Source organism: Artibeus jamaicensis, unplaced genomic scaffold (assembly GCF_021234435.1).
Source record: "Artibeus jamaicensis isolate MK-2021 breed Jamaican fruit bat unplaced genomic scaffold, CSHL_Jam_final scaffold_474, whole genome shotgun sequence".
Classification (NCBI taxonomy): domain Eukaryota; kingdom Metazoa; phylum Chordata; class Mammalia; order Chiroptera; family Phyllostomidae; genus Artibeus; species Artibeus jamaicensis.
In genome coordinates this window covers 39,486,401-39,511,808 of record NW_026522046.1, presented here as the reverse complement: position 1 = coordinate 39,511,808, position 25,408 = coordinate 39,486,401, and the positions used below count along the sequence as shown (strand labels likewise).

Here is a 25,408-nt window from a genome sequence, read left to right as displayed (position 1 = left end):
CTTGACTTGTTTATGAGCAGGCAGCAGGACTGCAGCGTGGCTCTGGTCTCATGCTTAGGGCTTCCAGGACCTGAAGCTACGCCGCAGCGGGCCTTCCTGCATTTCTGCGTGTGTTTAGCATCATCTTTATAACGTTGTTGTTTTTTCATCTTATTGTAGAGTCCAGTGAAGGGTGATCTGCAGTTTGCCAAAGCCCCGGTAACGGTAAACCACTCAGGCCTCCACAAACAAGACAGCATGATGTCAGTGCTCACGGTTTGCCAGAGGCAGCTGGAGTCTGAGCTGTTCCTGCTGAAAAATGAAATGCAGTTGAGTGCTGAGGACCATGGCAAAGCATCAGGGACAATGAAGGTACTTGGCCCCTTTTAGGAGAGAGAGGCAGCGCAGGCATGGAGCCATCCATGGGCAGTCTTCTCTCTGTCATTTTTGCTGCAGTGACACACACAACATAGATTGTAGACTGTGACATGTTCTCCATATCCATCACATTCTCATAGCTGTTCAGATTTGCTTTGAAATTTCCTACGTGTTTCCTTTAAGTACTCTCTAGGAGCTTGATTTCCATTTCTCTAATGAATAAGGATAGTGGGTATCTTTTCTGTGCTTACTGGCCCTGTGTAGATCTTCTTTGGAGAAATGTCCTTTGCTCACTTTAAAATCAAGGGTTTTTGTTGTTGTTGTTGAGTTTGGAGAATTCTCTATATATTTCAGATGTTAATCTCTTTTCCAATGTATGATATGCAGATATTTTCTCCCATTATGTGGGTCCCTGTTTATTCTAGGGATAGAGTCTTTTGATGCACTAATATTTAAAAAGTAATGAAGTTCAGTTTGTCTTTTCTTTTGCTGCCTATGCCTTTGGTGTCATATCTAAGAAATGACTGCCAAATCCAATGCGGTAAAGCTTTTCTCCTATGTTTCTTTCTCAGTTTTATAGTTTTAGTTTGAGCTTTGATCCATTTTGAGTTAATTTTTGTGTGTGGTGTTTCGTAAGGGTACAGCTTTATTCTTTTGCTTGTGGATATCTAGTTTTCCCAGCACCATTGTTGAAGACTATCCTTCCCCCATTGAATGGTCTTGGCAGCCTTGTTGAAAATCACTTCAAAATATATGTGAGGGTTTATTTGTGAGCTGTTTGTTTTGCTCCATTGGTCTATATATCTTATTGCTAGTACCACTGTTTTGATTTCTGTAGCTTTAAGTTTAGAGACCAGGAAGTGTGAGTCCTCCAGCTTTGTTCTTCTTTTTCAGGATAGTTTTGGCTATTCTCTGGTCCTTTAAGTCTCATATGAATTTCAGGATGTGTTTTTCTATTTCTCAAAAAAATATGTTACTGGCATTTTGATCTGTAGGTGACTGAATATTATTGACATCGTAACAATATTAAATCTTTCAGTTCATAAATATGTGCTTTCATTCACTTATGTCTTCCTTAATTTCAGCAATATTTTTAGTTCTTTATTTTATAAGTCTTTTACCCACTTGGTTGATTCTTATTTTCGTTTTCTCTTCTCTTTTTTTTGGCTGTTGCTATTATAAATGGAATTGTTTTTTTAATTTCTTTTTCAGATTGTTGATGTGTATAGATGCAACTGATCTTCATATGTTGACTTTGTATCTTGCAACTACTGAAGTTATTTACTAATATTAGCAGGAATTTTTTTTTGTGTGGAATCTTCAGGGTTTTCTATATGTAAGATCATATCATCCATGAACATAATTTTAGTCCTTTTTTCCAGTTTGGATACATTTTATTTCTTTTTCTTGCCTAATTGCTCTGGCAGGAAGTGGTAAAAGTGAGCATCTTTTCCTCGTTCTTGGAGAAAAAGTTTTTCATCTATCGCTATTAAGTATGATTTCTACTCTGTTTACTATGTATAACTTTTATTATGTTAAGGTTGTTTCTTTCTATTCTTAGGCTGAATGATTTTTATCATGAAAGGGTGTTGAATTTTGTCAAAAACTTTTTGTGCATCAGTTGTGTGACTTTTTCATTCATTTTGTTAATGTGGTATATATGACATTGATTTTCCTGTGTTGAATTACCCTTGCATTCCAGGAATAAATACCACTTACCCATAGTATATAATCCTTTTAATTGCTATTGAGTTCAGTTTTCTAGTATTTTATTGAGGATTTTTACATAAATGTTCATAAGGTATATTCATTTATAGCTTTCATTTCTTGTGCTGTGTTTGGCTTTAGTATCAAGGTAATGCTGGCCTCATAGAATGAATTAAGAGGCATTCTTTCTGCTTCTGTCCTATGAAAGAGACTGTGGCAAATTGGTATAATTTCTTCCCTAAATGTTTGGTAGAATTCACCATTGAAGCCCTCTGAGCCTGCTACTCCCTCCTATTCGGTTTATTGGAAAAGTTTGAAAGGGATTAATATTAGTTCTTTAAATGTTTGATAGCATTTACCAGCGAAGCCATCAGGTCCTGGGCTTTGTTATTTATTTTTTGGAAGATTTTTGAAGGCTGATTCTCTCCTTTTTTTGGTCTCTTATAACCTCTTTTTTTGACTTAAATATATTTTGTCTGTTATTAATATAGCCATCCCTGCTCTTTTTTGTTAATACTTGCCAGAGTATTTTTTTCTATTGTTTCACTTTCAAGTTATTCATGTCTTTGGGTCTGAAATAAACTTCAGAAATAGTTGGTTCATGCATTTTTATTCACTCTGCCAATCTCTCTTTGATTGGAAGACTTTAATTCATTTATATTTAAAGTAATTACTGATAAAGAGGGATGTACTGTTGTTATTTTGCAATTTGTTTTCTATATGTTTTGTAGGATTCTTTGTGGAAAATTTTTTTTTAGTCCTTCATTTTCTTCGGTACTGTCTTCCATGTGTGTAGTTGATTTTTTTATAGTGAAATATGTAAATTCTCTTCTCATTTCTCTTTTTATATATTGTATAGCTATATTCTTTGTGGTTACCATGGAGATTACACTTAGCATCCTAACATTATGATACTCTGATCTGAATTTATACCTTAATTTCAGTAACGTAAAAACTGTTTCTTTATAGCTCCTTCCCCACTCTTTTTGGGTTTTGATGTCACAAAATTATATTTTTATACCTATGTGCCCCAAAACAAACTAATAATTCTTCTAAGTACATTCAACTTGTAAATTATGTAAGAAGTGGGTGGGGTTACAAAGTAAATTTATATTTACACTCTTTTAAACTAATATTTTCCTTAAAATATTTCAATTATGATGAAAACAAAATGTGGAGTTATGAACTATTGTTGCAGTAATATTAGCCTTTATAATTGCCCATGTATTTACCTTTATTGAGATCTTTAGTTCTGTAGGTAGTTTGAGTTACTGGCTAGTGTCCTTTCATTTTACCCCACAGGACTCTCTTGAGTATTTCTTGCAGGTCTGGTGGTAACAAACTCCCTCAACTTTTGTTTACCTGGGAATGTCTTAATTTCTTCCTTATTCCTGAAGTCCAGTTTTGCTAGATATTAAATTCATTGTTGACAGTTTTTCATTTAATTCTTTTAGCACTTTGAATATATTGACCCACTGTCTTCTGGCTTCCAAAGTGTCTGATGAGAAATCTGCAGATAATCTTGGTGAGGATCTCTTATATATGAGATCCCTTTATATGATGAGTCACTTTTGCTTAAAATTCTCTTTTGTCTTTTGAAAGTTTGATTATAATGTGCCTCAGTGTGGACCTCTTTGAGTTCCTCTTACTTGGAGTTTTTTGAGCTTCTTGGATGTTTACATTCATATCTTTCATCAAATTGGGGAAGTTTCCGGTTGTTATGTCTTCAAATACTCTGCTGCCTTCTGTCTGTCCTGGGACCCCCATAGTGAGTACGTTTGTTTACTTGCTGGTGTCCAGCAGGTCCCTGAGGCTCCATTCAGTTTTCTCAGTTTTTTTAAATTTTCCTCAGACTCAATATTTCCCATTGTTCTTTCTTTAAGTTCACCATTTTTTTCTGCCTCTCCAAATTTGCCTTTGAATCTTCTAGTAAATAATTTTTTTAAATTTCAGTTACTGTCATTTTCAGTTCCATAATTTCTTTTTAGGTTTCCTATGTCTTTATTGATGGTTCTATTTTGTTTATACTTTATTTATTTATTTATTTATTTATTTACTTTTCCCACACCTTCTTTTAGTTTTTTGAGCATCTTTGAGACAGTTGTTTCAAAGTCTTTGTTTACTAGATGTGCTATCAGATCTTTCTCAGGGATAGTTTCTGTTCATTTGTTCATTCTGAATGAGCCATTCTTTCCTGATTCCTTGTATGCCTTGTGATTTTGTTGTAGTTGCTGTTGTAGAACACTGGACATTTGGATATGTGTGGCAAATCTGGAAATTGGAAACCTCCCTCTTCCTCAGGGTTTGCTGTTTGTTTGTTTGTTTGTTTGTTTGTTGTAGGCTGTCTCTGTTTGTTCATTTGTCTCTGGGGATCAGCCTGAGGTGACAGTCTAAGCTCTTCTCAGGTCTTCTCCTAGCCTATGCCTTTTCCTGGACACATACAGTCACTTTCTAATTTCCTCTGTATATGTAATAGAGTTTGAATGTTCAAGTTTTTAATTTCTTTCCAAAAAGAAAAAAATAGAGGTAAAAAAAAGGTACTAGTGCTTCAAGTCTTCTGATCTTCACTTCAGCCAGAGGGGCAGGGGCTGCAACCCTGGCCTTCCACCCCTGCAGTCGAGAGTGGCGGTCGGAGCACAGATAGCCAGTGGGTGGAGGGCAGGGTCCTTCTTGCCCACCCTGACTGCCACAGTGTGTGTGCGAACTGCTTCAGGGATAAACATGGTTGCCTGCTTTGTGTTTGGGGTGGGAGGACAGCTGGCTGCTGTTCTAAGAGGACTGATTAACCTACATTGACTGCAGTTTATCACCCAGGCCTTCCCCTGGAAGTTGTAGACCTTCAACAGGCTCTGGAGTCCCAAGATAGTTACATCAGACAATATTTTGCTACTGTAGTTGACGGACGTTCATGTGGGGAGACAGACTCTTAGCACTTTCTGCTGTGCCATCTTCCCAGAATCCTTTCCGACAGTTGCCTTTAGGCACAGAACTTTAAGCTTTGATTCTGTCTTTTGAAAAATTTTAAAAACTTGAAATCTTGAGAAGTCTAGAGGAACCAAAGGGCTCATCTCAGAATCTCATTATTTTCTTTTAACTTAGAACATTTAAAAATATATTTTATTGATTATGCTATTACAGTTGTCCCATTCCCCCCCTTCATTCCCCTCCCTCTTCCACCCACATTCTTCCCATTTAGTTCATGTCCATGTGTTTTAAGTTCTTTAGCTTTTACATTTCCCATGCTATACTTGCCCTCCTGCTGTCTATTTTCTACCTACCAACTATATGGTACTTATTCTCTGTACTTTTTCCCCCTCTCTCCTCCTCCCACTCCCCTGTTGCTAACCCTCCATGTGATCTCCATTTCTGTGGTTGTTCTTGTTCTAGTTCTTTTCTTAGTTTTTGTTTCAGATGTGGTTGTTAATAATCGTGAGTTTGCTGTCATTTTACTGTACGTGTTTTTTCTTTTTCTTTGATAAGTCCCTTTAACATTTCATATAATAAAGGCTTGGTGATGATGAACTCCTTGAACTTGACCTTATTTGAGAAGTGCTTTGTCTGCCCTTCCATTCTAAATGAAAGCTTTGCTGGGTAGAGCAATCTTGGATGTAGGTCTTTGGATTTCATGACTTGGAATACTTCTTGCCAGCTCCTTATTGCCTGTAAGGTCTCTTTTGAGAAATCAGCTGACAGTCTGATGGGAACTCCTTTGTAGGTAACTGTCCCCTTAATCTCTTGCTACTTCTAGAATTCTCTCCTTCATTTTAATCTTGGGTAATGTAATGATGATGTGCCTTGGTGTGTTCCTCCTTGGGTCTACCTTCTTTGGGACTCTCTGAGCTTCCTGGACTTCCTGGAAGTCTATTTCTTTTGCCAGGTTGGGGAAGTTCTTCTTTATTATTTGTTCACGTAAGTTTTCCACTTGTTGGTCTTCCTCTTCCCCTCTGGTACCCCTATAATTCGGATGTTGGAATGTTTAAAGATGTCCTGGAGGTTCCTAAGCCTCTCCTCGTTTTTTTGAATTCTTGTTTTTTCATTCTTTTCTGTTTGGTTGTTTCTTTCTTCCTTCTGGTCCACTCCATTGATTTGAGTCCAAGTTTCTTTCCCATCACTGTTGGTTTCCTGTGATTTGCCTTCATTTTACTTAGTGTAGCCTTCATTTTTTCATCTAATTTGCAACCACATTCAACCAATTCTGAGCCTCCTGATCACCGGTGTTTTGAACTGTGCATCTGATAGGTTGACTATCTGTTGGTCACTTAATTGTATTATTTCTAGAGCTTTGATTTGTTCTTCCTTTTTGGCCATTTATTTTTTTTTGTCTTGTCACTCCTGTTACATATAAGGGGCAGAGCCTTAGATGTTCACCAGGATGGGGCAACCCACATCACTGGGTTGTGATGTTGTATGTGGGGGCGGGGTCAGAGAAGGAACAGTGGCACTTGCTTCATCATCTGTTGGACCTCAGTCTCTTCTTCCACTTCCCCCAGGCAAACTGGGCCCTTCTGGTGCTGATTCCCATGTGGGTGGGCTTGTGTATGTTCCAGGACCCTGTGGGTCTCTCCAGTGAGGCTGGGAATCTCTCCCTACACCTCAACACCCACAAGTGTTTTCAATCGGTGTTTTGAGGCTTTATTTCTTGGTTCTAGGATCCAGGGTTGCACGATCTGTCTTGCTCCCCAGTTATCTGCGTCCAAATGTGGGACTGCTGCCCGGTCAGCCAGCTGCCTTGCGCACGGTGCCCTGCTTCTCAGTTGCCGCCTTGCTGGATCTGCCCATGTCCACCCCACGCCCGGGCTCTGACAGCCACTGCCTGGGCACCCAGGGTCTGCCCGGTGCCGCCTTGTGCACCCTGGGTGCCTTGCGTGCCTGCCCGGTGTCACCTCTTCCTGTGCTGAGACCCCTCTCCCCTCAGCCTCCCGACTCCGGCCCACCTACTGGTCTGGATGAATGTGTCTGTTTCAGCCTCCTTGGCTGTCCAACTTCCATACAGTTCAGTTTTCTGTCAGTTCTGATTGTTATTTTGTTTCTAAATTGTTGTCCTGATTTTGGTTGTGCGAGGAGGCACAGTGTGTCTTTCTACGCCTCCATCTTGGCCAGAAGTTCAGAATCTCATTCTTAAATGCTCAGTCTTGGAAATTGGCTCATAAAACTGTCTCAGACAGACAAATGTTACACTGTGTAGTACAATTTTTTTTACGGTATGCATGTTCTGTCGTACCTATAGGATAAGGTAAAACTACTGGGAGATTGTAAGCTGCAGAAAGTTGATCTCATGACTCAAGTGAAACAGCTTCAAGAAAAACTGAACCGTCTGTTATATTCTATGAACCTCCAGAACATCAAGACAGAGGATTTCAACTCTCAAGAGCCATTGGCATTTTCTCATGTTTTAGAAAACAGTTCAAGTTGTAGTTCTACTAATGGTGAAGAAACTGACCAGTCATGTCCTGTTGATGCAATTAATATCAGCAAAATCCCACAGGATCTAATTGACATTGTTGGAAATCGGGATTCATTGATAAGAAATGAAATACCAAATGTTCCCACGGAAGACAAGGTAGATGGGTCATTTTATTTACAGGTGAGCCTGCCTAGTAGCTCCCGTGACTTAACCTACACCGAGGAGGCTGAGCCCTTGAAGAATAAACTCAGTGTGATGGACCTGTCCTCCTGGAGCTCTCCTGAGGTCGTCAGGAAGGACTCAACACTTGAGCCACTGCCCAGCCTGCCCCTGACCCCCTGCTTGGACACCATGAGCCAGCGCAGCCCAGATACCTCCCTGAGGGAAAGAAGGAGCACCTCGCTGCTCCAGGCTGACCAGTTGGAGCTACTTAGTACCCCCGGTGGATCTGTAGCAGTAAAGGCCACTTGTTGGGCAGAGTCATCATTGGCTGCAGACAAGGCTCCCTCTGTTGACCATCATGTGCATCGTACAGCTGTGGTAGGTTGGCTTCCCAGACGCTGTCCTGGTTCAGTGCCTATAGGGTGCCCAGGGCCCCAGCATGTTCCCATGGGACAGTGTCTGCATGACCCATGGTGTCACAGCAGCAGCCATTGTTGGTTCACCTCCCACAGGCCTGTAGGCTGGGTGTGGGTGAGTACCTCACAGCCCCTGGGCAGCTGTGTGTAGGGACAGTCAGCTTTCTGCAGGACTGACCCTAATCCACTGTAATATGAACACTTAGACCCTTGAGTAAAATTTTAGTTGTATTGCATATTTAACAGGATCCACGTGTAATGCTAATTAATTTCAAGAACGGTTCAGTTTATTATTTTAGTTAGATTATGTCTTTCCTAACATGATTTTGATATTTTGTTTATCTTGAGGTAGAGAAAGAAAAAAGTAAATTAGAGGATGTTTTATTTGAAGTATTCATATTATACCATTTCTTGCAAAAATATTATAATCTGGACTATTTGCTATTGACTTCTTTAAAATATTTCTAGAGAACTGTGGATGAATTTGATTAAATTATTTAAAGACTATGACCTTAATATTAATGTCCATAAACTATGAACACTTTTGTTTGGTTTCTTTGTGGGAAGATGCATTCAGGTCTTAGAAAGTTTCCTTCTGGCAAGTTCAGTTCTGGCAGTGATATAATTGTTATTTTATAACCATTTAAAATTCTACCCATTTGAGTAGGAGAAAGATGTGGAGGATTTCATCATAACATCTCTTGATTCTCGAGAAAAGTCAAGATTACCTCCTCTTGGATTAGAAGGAAAAGGCAATGGAAGTGAAAACAGTAAGTTTGTCATCTTTCTAAAAACTATCTTTATAGTTTCAGAGAGCACAGGAATTCCTGCATGTCCTTCACAGACTCCCTCGCGCTAGCGTTTACCTTGTCTCCTATGTGTGCTGCCTGTCTCTGTTTGTCTTTATTTCTCTCCGTATTATGGGTGAACATTTCTTGGCCTGTTTGAGAACCTGGGCTACTCAGCAGGGAAGCCTGAATAGCTCTCTGGAAGCTCAGTGCCTAAGAGCCCCCTGAAGTTCTCCCTGCCCTGAGCTCGGTGCTAGTGGGAAGGAGCAGCTAGGAGATCCGAGGCCACTTCTCTATTGGGCGCCCCCTGTATTTCCACAGCACATGCTTCCAGCCACCCTGGACTGCAGGGCTTAGGAGTAGGTCAGGGACCTACACTCTTCTGATAGGTTTGGAATTCTGGTTTAAGGTCCCCCTCCCATTAGAGGTTCCTAGAGCCTTTAATTCTAGACCTGGTTCAGGGTTCCCCAGTCCTGCTGTCTGGTTTTAGGGCTGTTCTACCCGTTCTCCACCCCGCCCTGGCCAGGCATGTTCACCTTTATCTGACCAGACATCTGCTGCTTGTCCTGTGCTCTCACCCTGTCCTTGCTGTTAGTGTCTTTCGCTTCCTGTCCTCCCACCCTCTCTGTGTCCTTGAGGGCTGAGTTCTCACCCCGTCTGTACCCCTCCTTGGTTGGGTCTGTGTGTGTCTTTTGGCTGTAGCACTTGTTCTACAGAGTCTTGCAGGTTTGTTCTGTCTTTTGGAGATGAGGAAAATACATCCATATCTGTGTAAAAATAACTGAAATATCTGAAATAAATGACTGAAGGTTTATGTTAAAATCATGAATATTAACATTTTAAACATGCAAAATATACTTTTTCTTAATGCATATAGTTCTCATCTTATGTTTTTATAAAAATATTTTTACCGTATTTGTGGTTTGTTGATCTTTTTTTCAGGGAGAGGATTGCAGCCATAGCTCTCTGGGTTTTGTGGGGCCCAGCCTCACAGGCTGGTGGGGGGTGCGAAACCCTTCTGCACTCTGCAGAGCAGCCATAGGAGTGCCCCTCAGAGAACCACAATTTTAGACCCTGACTGGTGGTGTGTTTTTAGGTAATGGCTCTGGCTGTGGAGAGATACTAAACCCAGGTTCAAAAGGACTCGAAGCCCCCAGTGCTGGTCCTGCAATGCTGCCCCCTGCCTCAGGAAGCTCCCAGCAGCCACTGGAAGCCATGAAGGAGAAGGAAGTCCACCCAAAGCAGGTTAAGGTAATGGGCAGTGGGAGCAGGGCAAGGGGCAGTGGTGGGCCCATCTCTGGCCCCCTCTGTAACTGCACCATGGGCTCTGAGCATCACATGAGGGTCACACTCTGCTTAGACAGCTCAGCTTCAGCTTTGTCCTGCTTTTATGCTTCACGTAAGTGAGGAGCGTGCAGTTTCTGACACCAGCTTCTCCATGAGGACGGCTCTAGGAAGCCCCGTTCCTCCTCAGCCTCTTTGGGCAGGACACAGATGGCCACTGTGCACGTCCCAGTTTCCCATTGCTCTATAGTAGAGGACTGGCTGCTGTGCTCACAGACCCTGCAGGCAGGGACTCAGGGCATGTTGGGGACTGTTTCTCTGCACCCCATGTCTTGGGGCACTGGAGGGCCAAAGTGGTCAGTAGCTGGCCTGGTGCCATCTGCAGGCACCTTGTCCCCTTGAGGCATCACCCATCACTTGGGACATGTGTACACACTTCCCATGAGGCTTCCTTGTAGAGTGGCAGCTGCAGTCCTAGGAGAGCCAGGAAAGTGCGCGGGGTCTCCATGACCTGTCCATGGAAGTTGGCCTGAGGCCCTACCCTGAACTTCTCTTAGGCTTAGGGGAGGGACGATGTCCATTGTGCAGGAACAGGTGGCATAGCTAAATCATGGGGGTCGTCTCTTGAGTGGCTTATACAGAAATTCACTTTTCAAAAGCAGTTTCCTGCTGTCTCAGACAGTTACAGGGGATGAAGGCTTGAAAACCTCATAGAGCAGCAGGCCCTGCTCTTTGGTACAGAGGCCATGCAAGTGCCCTGCAGTCAGCCCCAGTGAACGTTCACAGCGAGGGCAGGACAGTGAATAGATGAGGGCTTTTTGGCTGCCTTTCCTTCTTTCTGAAATGCTTGTCCTATTGTAGGCTTTGCTGCAGATGGTGTATGACGAGAGCCACCACATCCTGGCCCTGTCCGAATACCATGGATACCCCAGTGCGCTGAGCAGGGGCGAGCCAAGCGCCCCCATCAAGCACTTCCTGAGGGGGGGCCAGGGCCTATTGGAGACAGTGCCAGCTCTGAGGGGGCACATGACCTCAACACCCCAACAGGGAGAGAAGGTACAGAGGTGTTTATGTAAGAGAAGAAAAGCAGTGGGCTTAGACCAATTTGAGGGAATTGTTTTGCTAAATAAGCTGGAATAGGGAACAAGTGGTGGTCAGTAGCAGCAGGAAGCCCGTGCTCTTGTTCAGCTACCCTCTTACTCGCATTCCTGGGCACCAGCCACATGCTTGCCTGTTCTAAGCCCTGTAGGGCAGCAGAGGCCTTCCAAAGGGGGGTCTGGGGGCCGGGCCTGATCCCACAGAGTCTAGTCTGTCTGTAGTCAAGCAGCCAGGGTGGCCAGGAGAGGGGGCAGTGCAGAGGTGAGGGCTCAGTGTGAACCATGTCCAAAGGGAGCCAACCTGCCATGGGCTTTGGAGGGAGCAGTGGGCAGGACCCCAGGCTGGACCTGCAGGAGAGAGGGACCTGCAGGTGGCCTGAGGGTGCTATGCCCACACCCTGTACAGTCGTGTGCACTGGCACACTCACACACACCCAACGACACTTCTGGCCTTGGGCCTACCCCAGACCCAAGGCGTTGAGTTGGAGAAAGAGGTTTGCCTGCCAACTTTGCTTGACCTTGTTTCACCATCTTCTACAGTGGTTTCTTCTCTGTTCGGATGGCAGCATCAGCCTTTTGTGCCCTGGATGGCCCTGGGTGCTCATGTGTCTCCTCTCCTGTCAGGGTGGCTCTTCTTCTAACCTGCAGTTGCATCTGTGTAAACACCAAGCTTCTTGTTCCAGTTTCAGGAACCTTCTGATACCTGCCTCGACTGGAGAGGAGAATTCCTGCAGGTCGTCCAGGAGGCATTTGAAAAGGAGCGGGAGATGCTGGCGACGGAGCTGCAGCCACAACTCTGTGGCTCTGGCCCCAGGGCCCACGGCGCCCTGGTGGAGAGGCTGCAGAAGGTGGTCCAGGAGCAGGTGAGCTTGGGCCTGGGTAACCTCAGTGCTTACCCCTGTCTCACCCGACATGGGAGAATACCAGTGACTGAGGGGAAACCCTGTTTCAGACCAAGTATAACACTGCATGTTTCTGCATGAATGCTACAGCGTGGAAGGAAAGTCATGTGCCCCTACCTTCTTTGATATCTTTTGCTGTTCTAGAAATAATTGGCCTTCCCTTGAAAGCAAAAGCATTGCTAGGCTGCCTGGCCCCAGGTTGTGAGCACTGAGCCCAGGGTTGGAGGCTGGGGGTTGTTGGCCCTGTGGAGGCCTTGGGAGTTGGTTTGCCACCAGTTCCCTTGGGTTGTGTCCCAGTAGAACAGGACACAAGTCCAGACATAGGGTGCGCAGCAGGTCATAGCAGTCCCTGGGCACAGACCAGGCCCAGAGACCGAGACCAAGGTACTAGGGGTAGAGGGTCACCCACATCCTTGGCAAATACATTCAGAGTCAGCATCTTATACCAGCAACACTGGAGGCTTGAATGTGCAGAGGGTGGACTGATCCTGCTGGAAGCCACCAGCACTTGGATGCTCCCTTCTGATCCTATTTCCCCATGTAGGTGGGCTCCTCTACCCTGCAGATTTTTCCTGTCTGACTACTGTCCCTCCTTTGCCCGGTTCCAGGGGGACCTGCAGGAGAAGTCCTTGGAGCACCTTCGTCAGTCTGACAGGAGCAGCTTGCTGTCCGAGATCCAGGCCCTGCGAGCTCAACTGCGACTGACACACTTGCAAAACCAGGAGAAGCTGCAGCAGCTGTGTGCAGCGCTGACCACTGCGGAGGCCCGTGGGAGCCAGCAAGAGCACCAGCTGCGCAGGCAGGGTAGGTGCAGCCCCTTGAGTCCGGCCCTGAGAAACATGCCCACCTGAGGTTCACCTGGTGGGTAAGGTGGCACAAAGATTAGCAAAGCTCCTCTGGACTGTTCAGAGCGGGACTTGATGGGAGCAGTGACATCCTGGTTTCTTCAGGTCCCTGAGCGCAGGGACTGGCAGCGTCATAATCAGAACACTGTGGCTATGGTATTTCTCGGTTCATAAGAACTCTGAGTAAAAACAACTCAGAGCACCTGTAGGCAGTGAGGGACCCGGTGTCTGAGTAGGTGTGCTGGGCACCAGCAGGAGCACATCTGGGAGAGTCCCTAGAGTTTGACCTGAGCTTAAATTGCTGTTGTAGTTTGTACATTTAGAGTCTTTGGGGTTTTTTTGTGTTTTGTTTTAATATAGACGCTCAGCCCTGGCTGGTGTAGCTCAGTGGATTGAGCGTGGGCCTGTGAACCAAAGGATCACGGTTTGATTCCCAGTCAGGGCACATGCCTTGATTGCAGGCCAGTTCCCAGCAGGGGACCCACAACAGGCAACCATACATTGATATTTCTCGCCTTCTCTTCTTCCCTTCCCCTCTAAAGATAAATAAATTTTTTAAAAATATTAAAAAAATAAAACCCAACCAAAAAAACCATTGCTTTAATATAGGCACTCAAATCACCTGTGAATAAAAAAAAACATTTTATTTTTCCCATCTGCCCCCTTCTCTTGCTGACCATCAGTCAGGCCCTTGAGCAGGCCATGAAGGGAGTGCCTAGCGCTGTTTCTGGCTGCAGGGGAAGCACTCCAGTCTTACCCTTCAAGAGGACATTAACTCTGGTCCTCACAGATGCCCCATGTCAGCTCTGGCAAGTCCCTTCTCTTCCTAGGATTGGGAGCTTGATGATGGCCAGCCAAGTCTGTCTAGGGGAGCAGCCTTACATTATGGTTGTGACTTCTCGTCATTATGCATTATCCTTTGTACATTTCTGGACTGGTTTTGCTAATATTTTACATCTGCATTCATGAGGGATACTAGGCTGTAGTCTGGTTTTGGTATTGGAGTGATGCCAGCTTCATGGAGGATTGTCATATGTCTGCTCCCCTTTCTGTTCTCCAGAGGAGTTTTTATAGAACTGGGTTTATGCCTTCCTTAAGTTTGGAGAGAATTGTCCAGGGAGGCCATCTGGGCTGTAATCTCTCTGTTGGGAGGCATTTAGCGGTAGTAGTGGCAAGTGAGATGGCATGTTAGAATGACTGCAGGGGTGGTCACACTAGCTTTTCTGCATCAGGCAGTATGGGCTCTGAGCGGCCTCCCATATGAGGTCCATTTCACCTTAGCTCTAAACTCCACCTCCAGGGAGACCCCAAATCTGAATTGCTGCAGGGGCCAAGAGGGCATGTGGCCCACCCTGAGGAGCCACACTGTGTTCATGTGGCCTGCATGGCCCATGTGAGTCATGCACGCTCTCTGCCCAAGAGTCTGTGGGTGCCCCCAGTCCATAGGGCAAGCCCTGATGCCAGACGTGATGGAGGAACCAGCAACAGGCAGCAGGAATGTGTCCTCAACTGTCCTGGCTCTATCAGAAGCAGTGGTTTTTAAATTACAGAAACTCCATTCTCCCCTCCCCTTACTGGGTTATCTGTAATTAAATCATCTGTACAACTCCTGAGTAATGCTATTTTGTGTTCTTTAACCCTTTTCTTAGTTGAGTTACTGGCATATAAGGTTGAGCAGGAAAAATGTATAGCGAGTGATCTACAAAAAACCCTCAGTGAAGAGCAGGAGAAAGCAAATAATGTCCGAAAGCTGCTGGTGGTGGAGCAGAACAAGGTCAAAGCTTTGAAATCTGAGCTATGTGAGTGTAAACAGGACAACGAAAGGTTGCTTAAGTCCCTCGACGACGTGCAGAAGGAGGTTCTCCAACTGAGGTATGGCACTGCCTTTGTAATTCACAGCTCACTAGCCCCCAGGCTGTCACCAGACCTTTTGTTGAAGAATAAATGGAAGTTAGGTAGTTCTCACCACATCTTTCTTAGCAGTGAAGTAACGGAGCCTTTGGTGCCATGACTTGCACGGTGTGCTCAGTATGTGTTGGACAAAGGCACCGTCCTCCCATGGGTTTAGAACAGGAAGGTGGGACTGAGTGCATGTGCAGATAACAAGGAAGCAACAGGGCGTACCTGCCTCATCCTGGAAGTCCCTGGCCCCTGAGGACTGGCCCATATCCTTTGGAGCATTGTGTAACGTCAGGCGTGATGGCCTCTTTCCTCGCACAGGTCCATACTGGACAGCAAGGAGAAGGACCTGAAGGCCACACTTCAGGAGCTAGAGAATGAGCGTGAGAAGGAGCATGCCCTGCAGAGCCGGCTGGAGCAGGAGCAGCTACAGCATCTGCAGAAGGAGGGCCAGAACTCCAAGGCCTTGGAGGTGAGGGAACCAGCGCTGGCCTAGTCACCACACTAACCAGAGATGGGAGCTGGGAGGCTGTTCCCTTTGATGCTACCTTTATTCTTGTTGGGTACAGTGAGCCCTGGTGACAGGGTTTTGAGACAATGAGATAGGGATGTGTCTTTGGGTAAAACACTCAGGAGCTTTGAAGTGACAGCGTGATGACCTTGATGCCGGCACTGTGCCACTCATGTACCGACTCTGAGAGCTTGCTTCTGCAGGGTAGACGCAGCTTCCTCGTTTGACTGGTCTTCGCATGAGGCACAGACTCAGATCAGTGGCAGCCAGATAATGTCAGTGACCCAGCTCCTGTGCATGACACGTGATGTGTGTGAGCCAGCGTTTTGTTTGGCAGCTTGATGACTGCATTTCCAACAGGTGTTCTGTAGTTCTGGGCAAGCTGACCATCAGTTCCCCTGCTAGAGTGAAGCTGTCTTTCAGTAACACAGATCATGGTTCAGTGCAAATGCATCTGTGTCTTCTAGTGTCCTGGGTGTTGTAGTTCTAAGGAGGGGAGGATGAACCCAGGACATGTGTGTGCATTTGCTCAAAAAGGGAACAAAAATTGTTACACATTTGACCCCTGAAAAACATGGGTTTAATTGCATGGGTCCACTTATATGTGGATTCTGGCAGTTGACCAGTCATTTGACTGGGGCACTTCAGTCCTGCGTTGTTCCAGGGATCATCTTCGCTGTTGGGAATCAGCACATGCAGAGGGCCGACTGTAGTTACACGCAGATTTCTGACTTGAAGAGAGGTCAACACCACTAACACCCACATGGTTGAAGGGTCAGCTGCACATACTTTTTCATCCACAGGGTAAATGTGTAATTGCTGGTCAAGGATGGAAACAGAAACTTAGACAAGAAAACTGTTTAGATACTTTTCTCCTTATTTAATTTTCCTCTTATATTTCCTGTCTAGGAATTAAGAATATCTTTGGAGAAGCAATATGCTGAGAATAATCAGCTCTGTGTAGCTTTAAAACATGAGCAAACGGCGAAGGACAACCTTCAGAAGGAACTGCAGATTGAGTCCTCGCGCTGTGAGGCGCTATTGGCCCAGGAACGGAGCCGGGTCTCCAAGCTACACCGGAACCTGGAGACTGTGCAAGGCCGCTCACTTGAGCTGTCCGAGGCCTTGCAGCATGAGCGAGTTCTGACAGAGCAGCTGAGCCGTAGGGCGCAGGAGGCCTGTGCTCACCAGGAGACACAGGCGCACCGTGCTCTGCTGCGGAAGCTGAAGGATGAGACCACCCGAGTGGCAGAGCTTCAGGCGGCACTAGAAAAAGTGCAGCAGCACGCTGTGCACACCCAGCAGCAGCTGGAGGCTGAGGTGCAGAAGCGCTGTGCAGAGCTCGAGAGAGAGAAGGAGGTGAGTGCCAGGCAGAGGTCCACTGTGCAGGCCCTGCGGACCCCCAAGCCAAAGCTGAGCTGTGATGAGGACAGGGAGAGGGAGAAGCCCACATGGCTGCAGGCAGAATTAGAGCAGTTACACTCGAGGCTGGCAGAACAAGGATTCAAGGACACGAGGAGAAGAGTGGAGACCAGGCAGAGCCGGGCACACACGGACAAGTGGAAGAAGTGGCAGAGAGACAAGGAGAAACTGGTGAGAGCCGCCCTTGGCTGATGTCAGTACTTAGCAGTCAAGCTGATAGGGTTAGGGCGGCCCATAGGATGGGGGGGTGTTATTCTGGTCCCTTTTGTTCAGCTGGCCTATACAGTCCTATTTTGGAAGCAGTGACTACTGCAGCTCTGTGACAAGGTTGAAAGTCAGGAAGTGCATATCCCTTTACTTCATACTCTTTCGTGGTTGGTTGTATATGATGGGCCCTGGCAGTTCCCCATGCATTGGACAATTGGCAGTTTTGTTTCTGTAAAAAAAAATGCCATTGAGATTTCAACAGGCAGTGTATGGACTTTTGACTCTGTAGCTTACTCTGAGGAGTATTGTCACCTATGTTCAGTCTTCCCACTCGTGAAATTGGAAGGTCTCTCCGTTTATGTGGGTCTTTAACTTCTGTCAACAGTGTTTTGTAACTTTTAGTGATAAGCTTTGCAGTAGTGTTAAATTTCTGAGTATGTTATTTTTGTTGCTGCTATAAATAGAATTATTTCCTTAGTTTTACTTTAGGCTGTGCCTTGCTGGTGTGTAGCGGTCCAGTTGACTTCCGTATGTTGATCTTTGCACCCCTCAGCCTAGCTGCACTTGTTTGTTTGTGGCAGTAGCTTTAATGGCTTCTTTGGGATTTTCCATATACAAAATCATGTCGTCTGCACATGGGCAGTTTTACTTCCTCCTTTTCTATTTGGTGTCTTTATTTTCTCTTCCTACCTGACTGTCCTGGCCAGAGCCTACAGTGCAGCATTGATGGCAGTGGTGAGGAGGCACCGTGCCTTATTCCTGATTGTAGGGCAAGCAGTCAGACTTGACCTTTGAGAACAATGGGAGCTGTGGGATTCTTGAGATGTCTTTATCCAAGGAAATTCTCTTCTATTCCTAGTTCTTTCAGTCTTTATTTTTAATCATGAGAGTATTGGATTTGCTTTTTCAGTGTCTTTTGAGGTTTATTGTTTTTTACTTTATTGATTTGGTGTATTACATTGATTTTCATATGTCAAGCCATCCTTGCATTCCTTACGATGAAACCCACTTGATGTTGGTGTATAATTATTCACTATAGTGCTAGATTCAATTTGTTAGTGTTTTGCTAAGGATTGTGCATCTGTGCTCAGTAGGGAAATTGGTATTCAGTTTCCTCGTGGTAACTTTGGTTCTGAAAGGTTTGGATCCTTGTATAGGATGATTCGGATCTTACAGGATGGGTTAGGAGTGTTCCCTTTTAATTTTTTTGATGGGCCTTAATTTTAGGTACATTTTATATCAACTAAAAGCCTTAGTTTCTGAGGAAATTATATCCTGTGTCTAGTCATGGATTGACATTTATTTTGACCCCTTTAAAAATATTTTTTAAACACTTGGAAAAAATACTTTCATAGTTTCTGTTTTTGCAAATTATTAAAAGTTGTTTTAAAATGCACAGTGGAAACTAATGGCCTGGTCTTTTTAGTGGTTAACCTGCCATAAAATAGTTAAGAAATGAATATGTGTTTGTAAGAACAAAACCCTAGGTTTCTAAATGTTGTAAGGATAAATCATATTCCAAATTCTATAAAATTAGTTCTGTAAGTTAATATGAGGGAAGTGACTGACGTTTTTAACAGCTTTACTTAGATACCATTTATACCTTTGAGTTCACCAATTATAAATGGCAGAATTAATGGTTTTTGGTATTTTCAAAGACTTGTGCAACTCCTCACAACAATCAACTTTAAAACATGCTTATGCCCTGGTTGGTGTGACTCAGTGGATTGAGCACTGGCCTGTGAACCAAAGGGTCACCAGTTTGATTCCCAGTTGGGGCATATGCCTGGATTGTGGGCCAGGTCTTCAGTATGGGACAAGTAAGAGGCAACTGATGTTTCTCTCCCTCTCTTTCTCCCTCTCTTCCTCTCTCCAAAAATAAATAAATAAAATCTTTAAAAACAAAAAAACATGCCCATCACTCCAACATGGAAATTTGTTCCCATGAGCAGTCAATTCCCCCTTTCCCTGTCCCAGCCCCTGGCAACCACTAATCTACTTACCGTCTCTGGATTTGCCCCTTCTGGACATTTATCAGCAGAATCATACAGTTAGTGGCCTTTTCTGTGTGGCTTCTTTCATGTTTTCAAGGTTCACCATGTTGTAGTGTGTGTCAGGATGATTAATATTTTTATACTGTGTTAAACACACTTTAAAATAGTTGTAATGTTTTATCATTACAACTATTTTGTCATTACAACTATCATTACAACGTCTTGGAAGCTGGAGTAGCTTGGAGGTGTCACAGTGTGGCCAGGAGGCACCCCAGTTGTTTTTTGAAGACAAGTCGGATTAAGCCCCTGGGTGGTCCTTGGTGAATTTCGATTTTTTTTTTTTTTTTCAAAACTGTGGTAACATGATTGCTTGAAAGGCGTAATTACAAAGAAGTGTAACTATTCTTTGTGATGCACTGGAAGGGCGAGCCTGTAAACCCCGCGGCCTTGGCCTGCGGTCCATGCCGTTCAGGGGCTGTGCAGCTGGAGGCCCCTCTGGGTTCTGTCCCAGCCTGGCAGAGCCTTGTCTGCGCATCTACCCTTGGACTTTTCTTCTCCATGAGGAGGCCCCGTGCTCTTCTTTTCTTACCACACTGCCTCTGCTTGCCCTGCTTCCCACCTGTTGGGTTAGCTCTTCTCCCAGTGGAGACTCAGGTCCTGCATGCTGGGCAGGGAGAGCATCCTTGCTGGCTGACTTTTCCTGGCACTCTTTTGGTGGAGAGCATTATACCAGTGGGAGGTTTCTATCTCATGAGGCCCCATGGCACCCCCAGCTTCATGGTGTGCATAAGCGTGTGTATGTTCTGTGTGTTTGTGCATGTGTGTTCACACTAATGCATTCACATGTACACACACGTGTGTTGATGGTGGGGGACCAGAACTTGGGCCCATGAGGCTCCAACCTGCATATGTCAGTGTCCTGACCTCTCCTCTTTGTGCCCCATGCTTACCGTGGGTCTGGAAGCCTGGCTGTTCTCAGAAATGAGCCCGAAACCTTAGCCCTGAGACTCTCCTGTGGGATTGGGCCGTCTCTGAGGCAGAAGCTGTCCTGACCCCGTGTCACGCGTGGGGCACCTACTGTGGGAGTCCCATTGGGGGTGGTGTGCAGGGTAGGCAGGCCCCCAGATACAACACTGGGGGAGCCCCGTGGTGCAGGGCAAGGCTTCTGGAATGTGTGTGATAGTTTTTTTTGTTCCGTTTTGACAACAGAGAGAATTAGAATTGCAGCGCCAGCGCCATGAGCACAAGGTCAAGCAGCTTCAGCGGAAGATAAGGGAGCTGGAGGCCAGGGAGGTGGCACGCCTGTCCCCAGAGTTGGAACATCTCCAAGAGCAGCAGCAAGGCCTGGAGACAATTCGGCAGCAGCTGCTCTGCACGGCAGGGCTGCTGACCAACTTAGTCAACCAGACTGTAGACAGGTCAGTCATGGAGAACCAGCAAGTTCTGTGTGACCCTGCACCTTTCATGTAAAGAACAATCTGAACTTTGGGCGCATCTGCAGTTTCAGATCTATGTGTTAATGGAACTGACTCCATTCATGTTCTGCATATTTGGCTGAGTTGGGGCAGCACTCTTCCATGTTGTAATATGACAGGAAAAAACCACGTTTCTTTTAGATTGGTTTCCCCCACACCCCTTTGTACTGGTTCACCGTCAAGAGGGTCCAGGCCACCCGCTCAGCGATGCTGGAGTCTGCAGTGTCTGCCTCACCCAAGGCTCTGGGGCTTGCTGTTCACCCGACCAGAATGCGTTTCATGATTAAGGAGCCAAGACTGAGGCGTTTTGTTTAAACAGAACAATTGATACTGACATTTGCCCTTTTCTTTATGCATAGAAACTAAGCAAACACAGTTCTGTCTATAGTTGGGTTTAATTTATAGAGCTGCAAAGATCTGTTTAGGGCCACTTCTAATTGACACAATCCCAGTAGAAAACAGCAGTAGGAGGCAAAAAAGCTGAGGGAGCCCTAGTGGTTAGTGGCCAGAGCTTTCTGAGCTTCACAGACTATTTAGCCCAGGGTTGCACTGCCTCGTGGCTGCCTCCATCACTAGAGGTGCTCCCAGCTGCCACCTCTGCGGCTGGAACACAGCTTAAAGTACTTGACAAGCCTGTTGGTGGTGGCTCACACAAGGTCCTCCCTGAAACCCAGTGCTCACAAGCTCATCCTCAACACAGTGACTGTCATGGCATTGGGTTATGGTCAGTTGGGGTCCATATGAACCTTTAAAATGTTTGTTTAGCTTTGGCTGGTGTAGCTCAGTGGATTGAGCAGAGGGCTGCAAACCAAAAGACCGCAGTTAGATTCCCAGTCAAGGTACATGCCTGGGTTGCAGGCCAGTTCCCAGCAGGGGTTGCATGAGAAGCAACCATACATTGATATTTCTCTCCCTCTCTCCTTTCCTTCCCTTCCCTTCTGAAGATAAATAAATTTAAAAATCTTTAAAAAAGTAAAATTATTAAAAAATAAAATGTTTATTTTTACAGGACAATTAATGATTGGACCTCATCAAATGAGAAAGCAGTGACATCTTTATTGCGGATGTTAGAGGACCTCAAGTCCAAGCTGAGCACATCTAACTTTTCCCAGGTGAGAATCCAGGTCCTTCAGGTGAGAATCCAGGTCCTCCGGGTGAGAGACCACTGGCCCCTGCCTGGCTTCTTTTTTATTGTGACTGGTTGTTCCTCCCTCCCTCATTGCTTCCTTTTCTGTTTGAAAGTTTGCCATCTGGAGGAAGGAGCAAGTGCCTCCTTCCACACCTAGGAGGTGCTAGGCATCCCCTGGGTTTTCTCTGGTGCTTCCGGCCGGCGGTCCATGGCACTGCAGCCCAGCCGGCTCCTTGAGCACTTAAGTTTGAGAGCCTGTGTGATTTGGACCCTCTAAGCTGCCAGGGAAGCACTGCCTTTCCCATCAGCTGTGTCTGATGTTGCTGATATGAATTTCTGATAAATGCTCTCTGATAATTATGAAATCTTGGTGTGTATCTGAAAGCAGTGTGCCTGCTGTCAGCATCTCTGACCTAAACTGATTGTTGAGCACAGTTGGTGGGCGGGTGCAGGGCATCCTTGCCGTCCTGTCTGTTGGACCCATGCCTTCCTCGTGTGCCAGGCCCACTGCAGGCTGGGGGCTCCTCTGATCACGGGAATACGCGCTTGTTTTAAGGGACTCACTCACTGGGCCTCAGGCATGGGTGCACGATGTTCCCTGGTCGCCTTGAGGACACTGTGGTGGAGTTCTCAGCAGTCGGAGAGCGCTGGCGCTGCCGGGTCTGCTTCGTTCGCATGGCCCGGTTTTGTGTCAAGTCTGTTTGATAGAGGATTGGAAAGAGATGGGGCTTGAAAGCATTTTTTGTTTCCTGTCACACAGACGAACAACTCTTCCCGGCCCCACAAGCTTTTTGTGGAACCCAAAAACATTTAAAATAATAATACCTAAAAATAACCAACAATAACACACAAATAGTGTGCATGCCTTTTAACAATATTTTGTACATTTATTTCTGCTTTCTTTTTCTCAGAAAAAAATGGCAGCAGAGGTACAGGTCCAGCTGGTGGACATGTTGCTGAAAGAAAATGATTCTCTTACCAAAGCTCTTGGTGCCATGACCCAGGAGAAGGCAGAGCTGTGCAGGGCCACGTCCCGGCTGGAGAAGACCCTCAAGCACCACCTGTTGAAGGGCTGCTCGCTCGGTGTATGTTATTCACACCCCTGCGGCGCAGGCTGGGGGAAACGTGAGCTGGGCTTCCCTCACGGCCGCTGGCCACGGAGAGTGTCATTTCTGCCTAGTTCGCCAGCCTGGGTTCCTTCCTGCCTAACGGCCAGAGTACCTTACTTAACATTTTAGCAAAGTATCCTCCTTGTTCACAGACATGGACACATGCACACGTGCTGTCACATGTGGCCCTTGTCATAAGATGGTGTTTGACACATGTTCATGGAAGAAATTTTTGACTATAGTAAATAATCTGATGAAATTAGGATTCTACTAGACTTTTAATACCTAATGAAAATAATTTATATTGTAATTTACCTGGTTTATGTAGTCGGGTAGACTTCTTTTGGAATGCCTAATTTTTCTTTTTTATATTTGAGGTGATTTTTGCTTGTGATTTGCTTTACCTTTTTCATAATGGAAAGTTTTTACAGATTATTTTAAATTTATATCTAGTCAAATCTAACCCTTATTGGTGTGATGTCCCTTGAGGGGTTTGTGTGTGTGTGTATTTTAGAGATTTACTTATTTTTAGAGAGGGAGGGAGAAAGAGAGAAAGACATTTATGTGTGAGAGAAACATCAGTTGGTTTGCCTCTCATGTGCCCCCAACCGCCCCCAACCAGGAACTTGGCCCACGACCTAGGCTTGTGCCCAGACTGGGAATCTAACCAGCAGCCTTTCACTTTGCGGGACAACACCCAAGCCACTGAGCCACGCTGGTCGGGGCTCATTGAGTTTTCACATGTCGTAGATGCAGGCTCTGACTACCCTTCCCTGTGGCTTTCTGTCCCTGAATGTCCAGTAAACCACAGCATGTAGCCTTTGATGGCTCTTCACTTCCTTCGTGGTGCAGTCGAGGTCCATCTGGGTGTCGGTTTCATTAGCTTGTTCCTCCCTGCTGCCAAGCTGCACTCGGCATGGATGCGCTTCAGCTGAACTGTTCGCCCGCTGGAGGATGTCTGGGCTTCCAGTTTCCGACTGTTATGAATAGCACTCCTACAGATACTATGTACAGGGTGTGTGTGGACATAAGTTTTATTTCTCTGTGCGAATGCCCACTGGGGGGGTTGCTGCATCTCACGGAAAGTTTGTTTATCTTCCGTGTTAACGAGGCCACAGTGTTATCCAGGGGGGCTAAGTGTGGTGAGTGATGCAGTGACTCTGCGTTTTAGCACTTGGTTCCCTTCCACAGTCTGGTGGGTGTAAGGTGGCATCTGTGTATCTTCTTTGGTTAACGTCTTGGCTGCTTCTTAACTCAGATTGTTTGTTTTCTTGTTATTTTGAGAATTCTTTCTACGTTCTAGGTAAAGCATCTTTGCTAGAACATGATTTGCTAATATTTTTTCATCTGTGATGCCTTCTATGTATAGTATCCTTTGCAAAACAAAATTTTTTTATTTAGATGAAATTCTGTATATTAATTTGTTCTTTCATGGATCATGCCAACAGTTTTATAGTGTGTTTTATAGTATTTTAACTTTTTACTTTGATATTTACAATCCACTTCAAGTTAATTTTTGTTTATGGTCCGAGAGATAGGTGGATTATTTTTGTGCACATTGATATTCAGTTGTTCCGGCACACTTTGTTGAAGTGATGGTTCCTTCTCCTTGAATTGTCTTTGTGTCTATGTCAAAAACCAGTGAACAGCACTTGTGTATATGTGTCTGGACTCTCTTCCGTTCCACTGGTCTGTATGTCTGTCCTGGACCAGCTTGCCTGTAGGTTTGTGTTATTATGTCTTCATATCAGGTAGTGGGTATGCTGCAATTTTTTCTTCTCTTTCAAGTTATTTGGCTATTCTAGTTCTTCTGTCCTTCAATATAAACTTTAGAATCTTGCTGGCTATTTTTATTGGGATTGTTTTAAATCTATAAAATAGCCCAGATGTTCACTAATGGATGAATGGATAAATAATAAATGGTATATCCATAAATGGAATATTATTCAGCAACAAAAAGGGGTAAGGGACTGTGATACACATTGTATAGTACAGGTGAGCCTTGAAAGTGCTTTTATTAGTGTAAGAAGCCAATCACAAAAGACTATTGTATGATTCCATTCATATAAAATGTCTAAAAGAGGCACATCGATTACAATAGAAAACAGATTAGTGGTTGTCGGGGTGGGGGAGGGGAGTAGAGAGTGACTGCTGACAGGCCAGGCCCTTGGGGGTGACGAAAGTATTCTCAGATTAGATAGTATAATGGTTATACAACCCTGTAAGTACACTAAAAATCAGTTGAGTTGTATACTTCAAAAGGGTAATTTTTTTTGTTACATGACTTATAACTCACATTTAACATAAATAACATTTAGGAAAAAATTTTTCCTAGATGCTCATGTATGGAAACGTGATGGATGTACGTAGGTTGATCTGTGCCTTGTAACCTCAGTAGCTTCACTTTAGCCCTATGAGCCTTTTTCTGGGATTTTCTGCAGAATAGGGAGTTTTATTCCTTTTTTCCAATTTGAATACTTTGATGTCTTTTTCTTGCCTGTTGGGCTAGGGCTTCAGGACCAGTGGGCAGGCGCGAGAAAGGAGCACATCCTCCGCTGTGCTGCCTCCGCCGAGGTGGAGCCTCAGCCTCTCCTTGTGGCCGATGCAGGTGCCTTTGAGGACACCCTCCTTGGCTTGAGGAAATCCTCTTCTCCTCCTGGTTTGCTGAGACTTTTTGTCATGAGCAGCTGTTGAAATTGG

The 25,408-nt window shown here is 45.1% G+C and overlaps 1 protein-coding gene across 12 annotated transcripts in view; it reads left to right on the top strand.

The window, feature by feature from the left end:
* The window catches only part of PCNT (pericentrin), a 110,823-nt gene that overhangs the window by 76,151 nt on the left and 9,264 nt on the right, over positions 1-25,408 (top strand). For 8 of the 12 annotated variants that reach the window (XM_053657584.1, XM_053657582.1, XM_053657580.1 and 5 more), the window contains 13 exons: positions 160-351; positions 7,292-8,008; positions 8,714-8,816; positions 9,931-10,085; positions 10,980-11,174; positions 11,899-12,078; positions 12,726-12,921; positions 14,612-14,834; positions 15,183-15,333; positions 16,282-16,965; positions 20,205-20,413; positions 21,480-21,582; positions 22,511-22,684. In XM_053657584.1, coding sequence (XP_053513559.1) covers positions 160-351; positions 7,292-8,008; positions 8,714-8,816; positions 9,931-10,085; positions 10,980-11,174; positions 11,899-12,078; positions 12,726-12,921; positions 14,612-14,834; positions 15,183-15,333; positions 16,282-16,965; positions 20,205-20,413; positions 21,480-21,582; positions 22,511-22,684 — 3,282 coding nt within the window. The remainder of the gene's footprint in view (positions 1-159; positions 352-7,291; positions 8,009-8,713; positions 8,817-9,930; positions 10,086-10,979; positions 11,175-11,898; positions 12,079-12,725; positions 12,922-14,611; positions 14,835-15,182; positions 15,334-16,281; positions 16,966-20,204; positions 20,414-21,479; positions 21,583-22,510; positions 22,685-25,408) is intronic. The other 4 variants (XM_053657586.1, XM_053657585.1, XM_053657576.1 and 1 more) reach the window with 3 other exon arrangements.